We start from the raw sequence: 14,383 nt of genomic DNA on the forward strand, positions 1-14,383 counted from the left end.
TCAAACGGTTAGCTTTACTCCTTCGGAAGTTAGCGTGCTTTCGACAGACAGACGGACGGACGGACGGACAGACGGACAGACGGACTTACATGGCTAGATCGACATAAAATGTCGCGACGATCAAGAATATATATACTTTATGGGTCTCAGACGAATATTTCGAGTAGTTACAAACAGAATGACGAAATTAGTATACCCCCCTTCCTATGGTGAAGGGTGTAAAAATTATTAAAAATGATTTAGTGCATTTTAAATTAAAATGATTATTATACCCACCACCATAGAATGGGGGTATACTAACCTAGTCATTCAGTTTGTAACACCTCGAAATATTGACCTAGGACCCCATAAAGAATATACATTCTTGATCGTCTCTACAATCTGAGTCGATCTATCCATGTCCGTCCGTCCTTCCGTCTGTTCCGCTTGAAATTTCACACAGATAATTAATATTGATGTAGATGATTACAAATAGGCCATTTCGATTTAGATTTTGATATAGCCCCCATATAAAACGATCTCCTGATATGACTTCTTGAGCCCCTGGAAGCCACAATTTTTGTCTGATTTGTCTGAAATTTTGCACATAGTGTTCTGTTAGGCTTTCTAAAGGCTGTGCCAAATAGAGTCCAAATCGGTCTAGAACCGACAAAAAACTACAAAAATATGCTGTGTGAAAACGGGTAAAGATATCTCTTTGAAATTTGGAATGTTTCGAGGTGAGTGATAAAAAAAAAAATTCAGCAGTGGTTAACCCCCTCTTAAGCGCCATTGGTGAGGTACTGTCCCATGTTAAAACTTCTCCCCAAAGAGGTGTCGCACTGCGCCACGCCGTTCGGACTCTATAAAAAGGCTATAAAAAGGAGACCCCTTATCATTGCAGTAAGCCTTGAGGAGCTTCAAAACATTTAAACAGTCACCCAAACCTGATGGAATATTTTCGGAGCTACTGCAAAAGGAGGCCGACTGTCTGGCGCCCCATCTGGCCACTATTTTAACAGCATACCTAGGATTTGCAAGATGGAATATTTCCGGCGCTACTACAGAAGGACGCCGACTATCCGACGCTCCATCTGGCCGTTATTTTCTTAGCTTGCATATACGCCGAAGCCTGGCATTGGTAACATTTATACCCAAAATGACAAGGCAAGTTATGCGGCAAAACTGTGGAATGTATTTAAGATACCATGATAAGGCGTAGGACATTCAGCGAACTAATCAACTACAAACATCATGCCTATGTCAAGGGAAGGTAGGTGCATGAGTTTGTATATAAAATAGAAGAATCCTTCGATACCAAGCCATACACACTGGCGGTATTCATTCACATCGAGGGGGCTTTAAACAATGTTCGGACCGACACACTAATCCAATACTTAAACCAGTGCCAGTGGACCAGGTCCTTAGAGACTATATAAACCTGGACTGGATATAAATCATATGACTGAATAAACCACATGCTTATGTACTGGAGGATAAATTGTGGGTCCCATGACATAAAGATAAGAGAGAAAGTGGTGCAGGAAAATTTTATCGCCACTCCTACAAGTGATCACCATGAATAACCTATTACGCAAGCTGACTGAGGAGGGACTTGAAACCATCTGCTACGCAAACGATGTTATAATACTTCCTAAGGGTAAGTATCCGAATCAGCTTTGCAGAAGAAGTACCGCAAGGGTCATGCAGATGGCATTCGACTGGGCTAGACCTAGGAGTCTCAATGTTAACCCAGAGAAGACAGATATCTGCCTGTTCACGGGCAACTGAAGGTGGGTCAATTTGACTTACCGCGTTTCCTCAACAGAACGATTTCAAATACTAAGGAGTGATCTTGGATTCTGTCCAATGAATGGGAAGTATCACATTCAGGAGCGTACCAAGAAGGCTCACACATGTGAAGCATTATTTAAGACGGGCCTGAATCCGAGGATAGTACACTGGCGTTACCAAAGCTTAATTAGACCTAACCTATTTACCTACCAGTTGTTTGGTGGACTGTGATGAAGAAAAGGTGCTACGTAGTTAAGGTTTGATTAGGTTTAAGAGGCAGTGTGCAATCCGACTCAATTAGATGTTTTCGTCCATTGTGATACCACAGGAACAGGAAAAGAAAGATGCCTTCTAGTTTCTGCCGCCAAACCATCCAGATCGCTTTAAGAAGCCCAAAGATCAGGTTCATAGAACATGGATGTCCTGGCATGGACGAGACTATGAGGACCATGCCCACCAGGGCAATGGCAACTATTCTAGAGGCAGCCACTGCGACTATGAAACTTAAGGTGATGGGAGAATGGATAGTGGATAGGGGCAGGTCACACATTTGCGCTGTAATCAAGGCTATAACAGAAAACCTAGAAGGAATTGTAGAGGTTTCCGATCGGATACCTGACACTACACTTGAGGTCGAGTGCGAGGCACTGCGGCCAGCGGCACAATCTTGGATAGACGGAACTCTGGTATTGCCATTTGAAAGTTCATGCCACACAGATGGATCAAAACTAGAGGACATAGTGGGCCGAGATCTGTTTTCAACTTCATGACCATAATACGGTCCTGCAGTCGGAGATCCGAGTCATCACGAAATGCGTGAGCTTCTATGGTGGTAACGCAAGGACGTCGCATGTAAACATCTTAACGGACAGTAAAATGGCCATCATGGCTGTAACAACCAGGACGGTAAGGTCACAAACATTCTAGGAGTGTAAGAAGGAGGAGATTAACTCCTTCTCTGAGGATGTCACCATCCGCATCGTTTTGGTCCCGGCCATAGTGGAGTAAGGGCGAATGGAAGAGGAGAAGACTTGGCAGTGAAGGCCAGAGGACTGCCGAAGCTTTCGGGTCGATGCAGTCCGAGTTAAGAGCGTGGGCTACGAACGGTCGGTAGGGTGACGAAAATCCTATGGGGAGCTCCTTCCGGCTATTACTGAAAGGATGTAAGAAGAAGGTGAGTATAGCTTTCGGTAATTCAACGGGACACATGGGACTACTCACTTATGCCGAATAGGTGCAGCAAGTGGGAAAGATGATGAGACGTTGCACAGTGGGAGAAAATCGAAAAAAAAAACTAGTAAAAAAATTACCGTGTGAAAACGAGTAAAGTTATCTCTCTGAAATTTCGATTGGCTAGAGCTAAGGTATTAGCGAGATCGTTATTAAAGGGTTGCAAAAATCGCCATTTTTAGTAAAATTGCTGTGAATTTGTTTTTGCATGGGTTTAGTGGACATATGAAGTAAAAACATTTGTCCAAATAGGGGATCTGGGCTTTGGAATTTGAGAACTCGAGGGATTTTTCCAATTTCTTAATAAACAAGTAAAAAGGCGTTAAGTTCGGCCAGGCCGAACTTTGGATACCCACCACCTCGGGTATACATGTAAAACACCTTTTGTCATAATCCGATGCAAATGGATAATTTTTGCCCCCATAGCAGCTTTATCTAAATATGGTCCGATTTGGACCAAATTCGACACGGATATTGAATAGTCTAATAAGTACAATCCATTGTTCAATTTTGCAGAACAAAATATTGGTCTTTTTGGTAGCCATATCCAAATATAGATCGATATGAACCATATACGACAAAGATGTCGAAAAGCCTAACATAAGTCACTGTATCAAACTTGAGCGAAATCGGATTATAAATGTATCTTTTATGCGGCCAAGACTTAAGAGATCGGTCTATATGGCAGCTATATCCAAATCTGAACCGATCTAGGCAAAATTGAAGAAAGACATCGAAGGGCCCAACACAACTCACTGTCCCAAATTTTGGCGAAATCGGACAATAAGTGCGCCTTTTATGGGCCCAAAACCTTAAATCGAAAGATCGGTCTATATGGCAGCAATATTCAAATTTGGACCGATCTGAGCCAAATTGAAGAGGAATGTCGAGGGGCTTAACCTTACTCATTGTCCCGAATTTCGGCGTCAGTGGACAATAAATGCGAATTTTATGGGCCCGAAACCTTAAATCGAGAGATCGGTCTATATGGCAGCGATATCCAAATGTGGACCGATCTAAGCCAAATTGAAGGCGAAAGTTGAAGGGCCTAACACAACTCACTGTCCCAAATTTTGGCGAAATCGGACAGTAAATGTGCCTTTTATGGGCCCAAGACCTTATATCGAGAGATCGATCTATATGGAAGCTATATCCAAATCTGGACGGATCTGTGGCATATTGCAGAAAGATGCCGGGGGCCTCACTTAATTCACTTTCCCCAATTTCGGCGACATTCGAACAATAAATGCGCCTTTTATGGGTCCAAAACCTCAAATCGATAGATCAGTTTATATGGCATTTATATCCAAATCTGGGAGAAGGAAATCGAAGGGCCTAACACAACTCACTGTCCCAAAAAGACTTAACCTGCTTATGGTCAAAAAAATAGAATCAGTGCAAAGTTTCAGCTCAATATTTCCATTTTTAAAGACTGTAGCGTGATTTCAACAGACAGACAGACGGACATGGCTAGATCGTCTTAGATTTTTCGCTGATCAAGAATATATTGGGTTGCCCAAAAAGTAATTGCGGATTTTTCATATAGTCGGCGTTGACAAATTTTTTTCACAGCTTGTGACTCTGTAATTGCATTCTTTCTTCTGTCAGTTACCAGCTGTTACTTTTAGCTTGCTTTAGAAAAAAAGTGTATAAAAAGTATATTTGTTTAAAGTTCATTCTAACTTTTATTAAAAATGCATTTACTTTCTTTTAAAAAATCCGCAATTACTTTTTGGGCAACTTATATATACCTTATACGGTCGGAAATGGATATTTCGATGTGTTGCAAACGAAATGACAAAATGAATATACCCCCATCCTTTGGTGGTGGATAAGCCGATTGCTGGCTTCGCTGTATATCCATAGAGGATTGGGGAAGATTGACATCCGCACCCTCCACCATAGGATGAGGGTATACTAATTTCGTCATTATGTTTGTAACTCCTCGATATATTCGTCTAAGAACCCCTAAAGTATATAAATTCTTGATTGTCATGATATTTTAAGTTGATCTAGGCCTGTCCGCCCGTCTGTCTGTCTGTCGGAAGCACACTTTCGAATGAGTAAAGCTAGCCGCTTGAAATTTTGCACAAATACTTCTTATTAGTGTAGGTCGGTTGAGATTGTAAATGGGCCATATCGGTCCATGTTTTAATACAGCTGTCGTATAGACCGATCTGGGGTATTGACTTCTTGAGTCTCTAGAGAGTGCAATATCTATCCGATTTGGCTGAAATTTGGCTGCAAGAGGTGTTTTGAGCCGAATACATTTCGAATCGGTGCATAACTTGGTATAGCTCCCATATAAACCGATCTCTCGATTTGACTACTTGAGCCCCTGGAAGCCGCAATTTTTGTCCGATTTCGCTGAAATTGAGCATGAAGTGTTCCTTTATAGCTATATAAAATTATATAGCTCCCATATAAACCGATCTCACGATTTGAATTTTTGAGCCCTTACAAGCAGCAATTTTTGTCCAATTTGAATGAAATTTTGCTTGTTGTATTCCAACAACTGTTCCAAGTACGGTCTAAATCAGTCTATAACCAGATATAGCTCCCATATAATCCGATCTCTCGATTTGACTTCTTCAGCCCTTACACGCCACAATTTTTGTCCGATTTGCTGAAATATTGCATGTGGTATTCTCTTACTGTGCCAAATACGGTTCAATTCGATTTATAACCTGATATAGCTCCCATATAAAACCGATTTAGCATGTTGTATTCCAACAACTGTTCCAAGTATGGTTCAAATCGGTCCATAACCTGATATAGCTGCCATATGAACGATCTTCAATCTTGATTTGTTGAGCATCTATATGGGAGCTATATCAGGTTATAGACCGATTTGAATCATACTTGGTACAGTTGTTGGAATACAACATGCAAAATTCAACCAAATTGGACGAAAATTGCGGCATCCAGGGGCTCAAGAAGTCAAATCGGGAGATCGTTTTATATGGGAGCTATATCAGGTTTTAAACCAATTTAGACCGTACTCGGCGCAGTTATTGGAAGTCATAACAGAACAAAGCAAAATTTCAGCCATATCGGACAAATTTTGAGGCTTGTAGGGGCTCAAGAAGTCAAATCGGGTAATCGGTTTATATGGGAGCTATATCGGGTTATAGACCGCTGTTGTGATTTCGACAGACGGCTGGGCGGACGGACGGACATGTCCCGATCGACTCAGATCGTCGAGACGATCAAGAATATATATACTTTATGGGGTGTTAGACAAATATTTCGAGGTGTTACAAACGGAATGACAAGACTAGTATATCCCCATCCTGTGCTTGTGGGTATAAAACTTTACTTTTGTCGTAAACAAAATCTAACATTGTTCACAATAGAAGTTTACTTGTTGAACATTTCCTTTAGGTGTTTTGCTTGCGTGAAGGTTGAAGCTATGTTCTTAAGAGTATTCCTCTTTTGGTGTAGTGCAGCAAGAAAGAAAATTACTCCATCTCATATATTGCTAACAAATGAAGGCATCCAACTCATCGTACTGATGAGTTTGGTGGCGCCGAACGAAATCGCGATTTAGAAAACCAAACAAATGCTTTTACAAAGCAAAAACACATTTTCTGCCTTGCCTAAAAAATGTTTTTTTGTTTTTATACCCACCACCGACGGATGGGGGTATATTAATTTTGTCATTCCGTTTGCAACACATCGAAATATTCATTTCCGACCCTATAAAGTATATATATTCTTGATCAGCGTAAAAATCTAAGACGATCTAGACATGTCCGTCCGTCTGTCTGTTGAAATCACGCTACAGTCTTCAAAAATAGAGATATTGAGCTGAAATTTTGCACAGGTTCTTTTTTTGTCCATAAGCAGGTCAAGTTCGAAGATGGGTTATATCGGACTATATCTTGATATAGCCCCCATATAGAACGATCCGCCGATTTAGGGTCTTAGGCCCATAAAAGCCACATTTATTATCCGATTTTGCTGAAATTCGGGACAGTGAGTTGCCTTAGGTCCTTCGATATCCTCCGTCAATTTGGCCTAGATCGGTCCAGATTTGGATATAGCTGCCATATAGACCGACCCCTAATTTAGGGTCTTAGGCCCATAAAAGCCACATTTATTATCCGATTTTGCTGAAATTCGGGACAGTGAGTTGCCTTAGGCCCTTCGACATCCTTTGTCAATATGGCTCAGATCGGTTTAGATTTTGATATAGCTGCCATATAGACCGATCCTCCGATTTAGGGTCTTAGGCCCACAAAAGCCACTTTTATTATCGGATTTTGCTGAAATTCGGGACAGTGAGTTGTCTTAGGCCGTTCGACATTCTCCGTCAATATGATTCAGATCGGTTTAGATTTGGATATAGCTGCCATATAGACCGATCCTCCGATTTAAGGTCTTGGGCCCATAAAAGCTACATTTATTACCCAATTTTGCTGAAATTTGGGACAGTGAGTTGTCTTAGGCCCTTCGACGTCCTCCGTCAATACTGCTCAGATCGGTTTAGATTTGGATATAGCTGCCATATAGACCGATCCTCCGATTTAGGGTCATAGTCCCATAAAAGCTACATTTATAATCCGATTTTGCTGAAATTTGGGACAGTGAGTTGTGTTAGGCCCTTCGACATCGTCCGTCAATATGGCTCAGATCGGTTCAGATTTGGATATAGCTGCCATATACACCGATTCTCCAATTTAGGGTCTTAGGCCCATAAAAGCCACATTTATTATCCGATTTTCAGAAAATTTGGGACGGTGAGTTGTATTAGGCCCTTCAATATCCTCCGTCAATTTGGCTCAGATCGGTCCAGATTTGGATATAGCTGCCATATAGACCGATATCTCGGTTTTAGATTTTAGGGCCATAAAAAGCGCATTTATTGTCCGATGTTGCCGAAATTTGGGACAAAGAGTTAAGTTAAGCCCCTCCACATGTTTCTGCAATTTGGTCTAGATCGATCAAGATGTGCATATAGCTGCCATATAAACTGATCTCTCGATTTAAAGTCTTGGCCCCATAAAAGGCGCATTTTTAATCCGATTGCACTGAAATTTGACACACTGACTTATGTTATGCTTTTCGACATCCGTGTGGTATACAGTTCAGATCGGTTTATTTTTAGATATAACTACTAAAAGACCAATAACACTCAATCAAAACTTGTAGCATAAATATGTAGTATACAGTGTTTTTGTTTTGGAATCTCTCAAAAATTTCTCACAAATATTCGGTTGCCCAAAAAGTAATTGCGGATTTTTTTAAAAGAAAGTAAATGCATTTTTAATACAACTTAGAATGAACTTTAATCAAATATACTTTTTTTACACTTTTTTTCTAAAGCAAGTTAAAAGTGACAGCTGATAACTGACAGAAGAAAGAATGCAATTACAGAGTCACAAGCTGTGAAAAGATTTGTCAACGCCGACTATATGAAAAATCCGCAATTATTTTTTGGGCAACCCAATAGTTCTACACAGCTCTTTAACTAAATGGTTGTAACCATATGTCATGTGGGTTCATAGATTTGCATTTCTCGAATTCCATCCGAATGGTTATAAATCTGCAAAAGCAATCCATCAACTCAATGTAACACTGACACTCGCTGTTACTCGCATAGGGAAACCCACCATTATTTGGCATACAATAGCAAAACAAAGGTGCATACATTTAAATACCTTTAGCTGTGGCAATTAATTAAATGCTTTTACAGAGATATTGGATATTTTGACAGGTAGAAATTTATTATAAAATATGTACAAAAATACCTGCATGTGTGTATGTGCGAGTACGTGTATTTAAGTGTTAAATACAAAAAAACCCAAAATATATCGATAATGTCTGAAATGAATGCAAAAATGCAAATAATCATTTAATCAACTATTGCCAATCGATTTGATATACGTAAGCATACAGATATAGAACTAATTCGAGAGTAATACACACACACACAGCACATTCATCAAATCCTGCTGGAGGTGTTTAGATTCTGTGAAACAAACTATAAGAATATTTAGTTGCTTGAAATATTGAATGTCGAAAAAGTGTTATTCCCACCACCAAAGGATGCAAATGCATATTTGCTCATGAACATTCCATTAGGGACCTGGGGCAAACTTCTCACAAATCAATAAGTGCTGTCCGATTCAATTCTAAGCTCACTGATAAGGGACCCTCCTTTTTATAGCCGAGTCCGAACGGACTCCCACATCTCTTTGGGAGAAATTTTTTCAAGGCAAAGTACCTTACAAATATCGCCAGCATTAGGAGGGGATGGCCACCGCGTCATAGGCGGAGTGCTTAGGCGGACATGCTTACCTCTGCGCTACGGTGGGGGTATACTTATCTAGTCATTCCATTTGTAACACCTCGAAATATTGATCTGCGACCCCATAATATCTTATACATAACAAGTAAGAGCGTGCCAAGTTCGGCCGGCCGAATCTTATATACCCTCCACCATTGATCGTATTTGTGGAGTTCTATGCGCGGTATCTCTTTTTAGACAAACATAGAATATTGAATAAGAACTATTATACTATTGGAGCTATATCAAGTTATAGTCCGATTCGGACTATAAATGAATGCTGATTGACATTGTAAAAGTCATTGTGTAATATTTCAGTTCATTCGGATAAGAATTGCGCCTTGTAAGGGTTCAAGAAGCAAAATCGGGAGATAGGTTTATAAGGGAGTTGTATCAAGCTATTGATCGATTCAGACCATACTAGACACGTATGTTGAAGGTCACGAGAGAAGCCCTTGTACAAAATTTCAGCCATATCGGATGAGAATTGCGCCCTCTAGAGGTTCAAGAAGTCAAGATCTCAGATCGGTTTATATGGCAGCTATATCAGGTTCTACATCGATTTACGCCATACTTGGCACAGTTATTGGAAGTCATAACAAAACACCTCATGCAAAATTTCAGCCAAATCGGATGAGAATTGCGCCCTCAATTGGCTCAAGAAGTCAAGATCCAAGATCGGTTTATATGACACCTATACCAGATTATGAACTAATTTGAATCATACTTAACACAGTTGTTGAAAGTAATTCCAAAACACTACGTGCAAAATTTCAGTTAAATCGGACGCCTTCTAGAGGCTCAAGAAGTCAAGACCCCAGATCGGTTATATGGCGGCTATATCAAAATATGAACCGATTTGAACCATACTTAGCGTAGTTGTTGGAAGCGATACCAAAACACTACGTGCAAAATTTTAATAAAATCGGTTAAGAATTGCGCCCTCTAGGGGCTCAAGAAGTCAAGACCCAAGATCGGTTTATATGGCAGCTATATCAGGTTATAGACCGATTTGAACCACACTTGGCACAGCTATTGGATATCATAACAAAACACGTCGTGCAAAATTTCATTCCAATCGGATAAGAATTGCGCACTATAGAGGCTCAGGAAGTCAAGACCCAAGATCGGTTTATATGGCAGCTATATCAGGTTATGAACCGATTTGAACCATACTTGGGACAGTTGTTGGATATAATAACAAAACACGTCGCGCAAAATTTCATTCAAATCGGATAAGAATTGCGCACTCTAGAGGCTCAAGAAGTCAAGACCCAAGATCGGTTTATATGGCAGCTATATCAAAACATGGACCGATATGGCCCATTTACAATACCAACCGACCTACACTAATAAGATGTATTTGTGCAAAACTACAAGCGGCTAGCTTTACTCCTTCGGAAGTTAGCGCGCTTTCGACAGACAGACGGACGGACATGGCTAGATCGACATAAAATGTCACGACGATCTAGAATATAAAGGGTGATTTTTTTGAGGTTAGGATTTTCATGCATTAGTATTTGACAGATCACGTGGGATTTCAGACATGGTGTCAAAGAGAAAGATGCTCAGTATGCTTTGACATTTCATCATGAATAGACTTACTAACGAGCAACGCTTGCAAATCATTGAATTTTATTACCAAAATCAGTGTTCGGTTCGAAATGTGTTTCGCGCTTTACGTCCGATTTATGGTCTACATAATCGACCAAGTGAGCAAACAATTAATGCGATTGTGACCAAGTTTCGCATTCAGTTTACTTTATTGGACATTAAACCAACCACACGAATGCGTACAGTGCGTACAGAAGAGAATATTGCGTCTGTTTCTGAGAGTGTTGCTGAAGACCGTGAAATGTCGATTCGTCGCCGTTCGCAGCAATTGGGTTTGTGTTATTCGACCACATGGAAGATTTTACGCAAAGATCTTGGTGTAAAACCGTATAAAATACAGCTCGTGCAAGAACTGAAGCCGAACGATCTGCCACAACGTCGAATTTTCAGTGAATGGGCCCTAGAAAAGTTGGCAGAAAATCCGCTTTTTTATCGACAAATTTTGTTCAGCTCATTTCTAGTTGAATGGCTACGTAAATAAGCAAAATTGCCGCATTTGGAGTGAAGAGCAACCAGAAGCCGTTCAAGAACTGCCCATGCATCCCGAAAAATGCACTGTTTGGTGTGGTTTGTACGCTGGTGGAATCATTGGACCGTATTTTTTCAAAGATGCTGTTGGACGCAACGTTACGGTGAATGGCGATCGCTATCGTTCGATGCTAACAAACTTTTTGTTGCCAAAAATGGAAGAACTGAACTTGGTTGACATGTAGTTTCAACAAGATGGCGCTACATGCCACACAGCTCGCGATTCTCTGGCCATTTTGAGGGAAAACTTTGGAGAACAATTCATCTCAAGAAATGGACCGGTAAGTTGGCCACCAAGATCATGCGATTTGACGCCTTTAGACTATTTTTTGTGGGGCTACGTCAAGTCTAAAGTCTACAGAAATAAGCCAGCAACTATTCCAGCTTTGGAAGACAACATTTCCGAAGAAATTCGGGCTATTCCGGCCGAAATGCTCGAAAAAGTTGCCCAAAATTGGACTTTCCGAATGGACCACCTAAGACGCAGCCGCGGTCAACATTTAAATGAAATTATCTTCAAAAAGTAAATGTCATGGACCAATCTAACGTTTCAAATAAAGAACCGATGAGATTTTGCAAATTTTATGCGTTTTTTTTTAAAAAAAAGTTATCAAGCTCTTAACAAATCACTCTTTATATACTTTATGGGGTCTCAGACGAATATTTCGAGTAGTTACAAACAGAATGACGAAATTAGTATACCCCCCATCTTATGGTGGAGGGTATAAAAAGGCGCAGCGGAGCGGGCCCGGGCCAGCTAGTTTTGTATAAATAAAGCAGAATCCATGGTAATGGGTTCCCAAAATTCGCAATATCATATAAATCGGTACAGGTGTGTTACAAAGGTGAAAAGTTGTTAGGTGTCCATACATGGTACATTATTAGAGATTTAGGCAAACAACAAAGGCAAATTCCCTCTGAAAGCCTTTGTACTCCTTTACAAATGACTAAAACATATGGAAATTCTTATATTAATAGATCAAAAATTACGGAGTAATCTTCACAAAATTTTAGCTTAGGGCTACTGTGTGTCGCAAAATTTTGTTAAATCTATAACAGATTATTAGAGATTTAGGCAAACAACAAAGGCAAATTCCCTCTGAAAGCCTTTGTACTCATTTACAAATGACTAAAACATATGGAAATTCTTATATTAATAGATCAAAAATTACGGAGTAATCTTCACAAAATTTTAGCTTAGGACTACTGTGTGTCGCAAAATTTTGTTAAATCTATAAGAGATAAAAAACTTCGCACAAAATTGTGGTTTGTCTATCTGAAAGAACAAATTACCAACCAATATTTCCGCAATTAACATAAATATCTCGGGCATTGGCTGAGACATGCCAATGACATTCAAATCTTAAATTTGAAATGTATTGCTAAGGAATACCAATACGCCATGATGCTACCATTTGTTTTTCAAGAGTATACAAAGAAACCATTGTGCTTAAGGTATAACAAAAAACTTTAAAGGATTATCCAAATTATTCATCAAGATCTACGTACACCGGTAGGTCGTGGAGAATAAATATTTCACCTTATTGTTGTTAAGCTATTGTTAGAAATTGAAAAAAAGGAGCAAAATAAATATTTATATAAGCAATTGCTTACTGCAGAATGCTATTCAAAATATTAAGCACTTGTTGTGTAGATGAGGTCTACAACTTAGTTGGCTTATTCAATGTCATCTCATGCGTTGTTAAGTACGTTTGGACCCATATTTTTGCAAAAATTGTAGAAAATTTCTTTTCACTAAGGTCATTGAATAAAGCAGAAACTATCACTGTTATATTTCCATTCAACTACACTTAGCAACTGTTTAAACTAAACTAATGACCATAATATCGCAATGAATAGATAAAAACAATTCATTATTAAGACATAAAATAATTTCACTCAATTCTATGTGCCTACATATTGTCGATATAGCACGACCGTTCACTTACCCTGAGGTCACTTACAATAAATGATGTTTTCGTAAGGCGACCAATTTTGGCGGCTGTTTCGATAGATCACAAACGGCAAGGGGGCAAGGCAACCAATGCAATGATGCAAACTAATGACACTTTCAAGTCACTCTGTATAGCCAAAGTGATTTGCGGGAGGGGAAAGGCCAAAGAGGTGGTTTATTGCAACGAATTGTTGAATTGCAATCGCCAAGACTCACTGGGAATTTGACATGGACACAAACAATTCTATTCAAACATTCACTCACACAAGTAACACTTAGTCCAGATCAGCATAGAACAAGATTGGAGATAAACACTAAAATAGAATAAAAAAAAATTGGTATAAAATTAGATATTTTATATGATATTAATGTTATAGAAAAAACAAAGTTGTATTCTATCATAGATTTTGTTGTTGTTAGAAATATTAATGAGAAATAAATACAAGTCATGGCCCTACAAGCTACAGGTGTTGCACAGTGACTAATGCTTAATCAAAGGGAAATACGATATAATATCACATCATCATCAGTAAATGTGTGCTGTTTTTTATTTTAGTCCTATCCAATACAAGTCAAATGTTCTAGACAGAATATTGTATTGAATAGTTAGCCATATCGTGCGATAACAGATAATAACACGTAAAAATGCATAAAGTTCGGACGGTCCAAACTTTAGATACCTACCACCTCGGATATATATATATTAACCACCTTATGTGAAAAATTCAAAAAATCACAACCAAATGTACCAAATTCATCTATTAAACCAGTAGGGAAAGGGCAGTTCGGCTAGTGGAACAAATGTTCTGTCATAGCCGATTAAAGTATAATACCCTATAAGTACACTATAGGAGCTATATCCAATTGTGAATCAATTTTAATGGACTTTGGAGGATGTTTTATTAAAGATGGGTTATTAAACAATCCCCATCGAGATTCGAGCAAATATGTTCAAATTGTAATAACTACGGTTGAAAAATTCCAACATTATT

The 14,383-nt window shown here is 39.2% G+C and overlaps 1 protein-coding gene across 4 annotated transcripts in view; it reads right to left on the reverse strand.

Annotated features, from left to right (window-relative positions):
- The window catches only part of LOC106094180 (CD151 antigen), a 55,677-nt gene that overhangs the window by 27,688 nt on the left and 13,606 nt on the right, over positions 1 to 14,383 (reverse strand). The window contains exons 2-3 of one of the 4 annotated variants that reach the window (XM_059360812.1): positions 13,387 to 13,705; positions 8,757 to 8,829 (exon numbers count right to left, since the gene is read on the reverse strand). In XM_059360812.1, coding sequence (XP_059216795.1) covers positions 8,757 to 8,762 — 6 coding nt within the window. In that variant the 5' untranslated portion in view covers positions 8,763 to 8,829; positions 13,387 to 13,705. The remainder of the gene's footprint in view (positions 1 to 8,756; positions 8,830 to 13,386; positions 13,706 to 14,383) is intronic. The other 3 variants (XM_059360814.1, XM_059360815.1, XM_059360813.1) reach the window with 3 other exon arrangements.

Source organism: Stomoxys calcitrans, chromosome 1 (assembly GCF_963082655.1).
Source record: "Stomoxys calcitrans chromosome 1, idStoCalc2.1, whole genome shotgun sequence".
Taxonomy (NCBI): Eukaryota; Metazoa; Arthropoda; class Insecta; order Diptera; family Muscidae; genus Stomoxys; species Stomoxys calcitrans.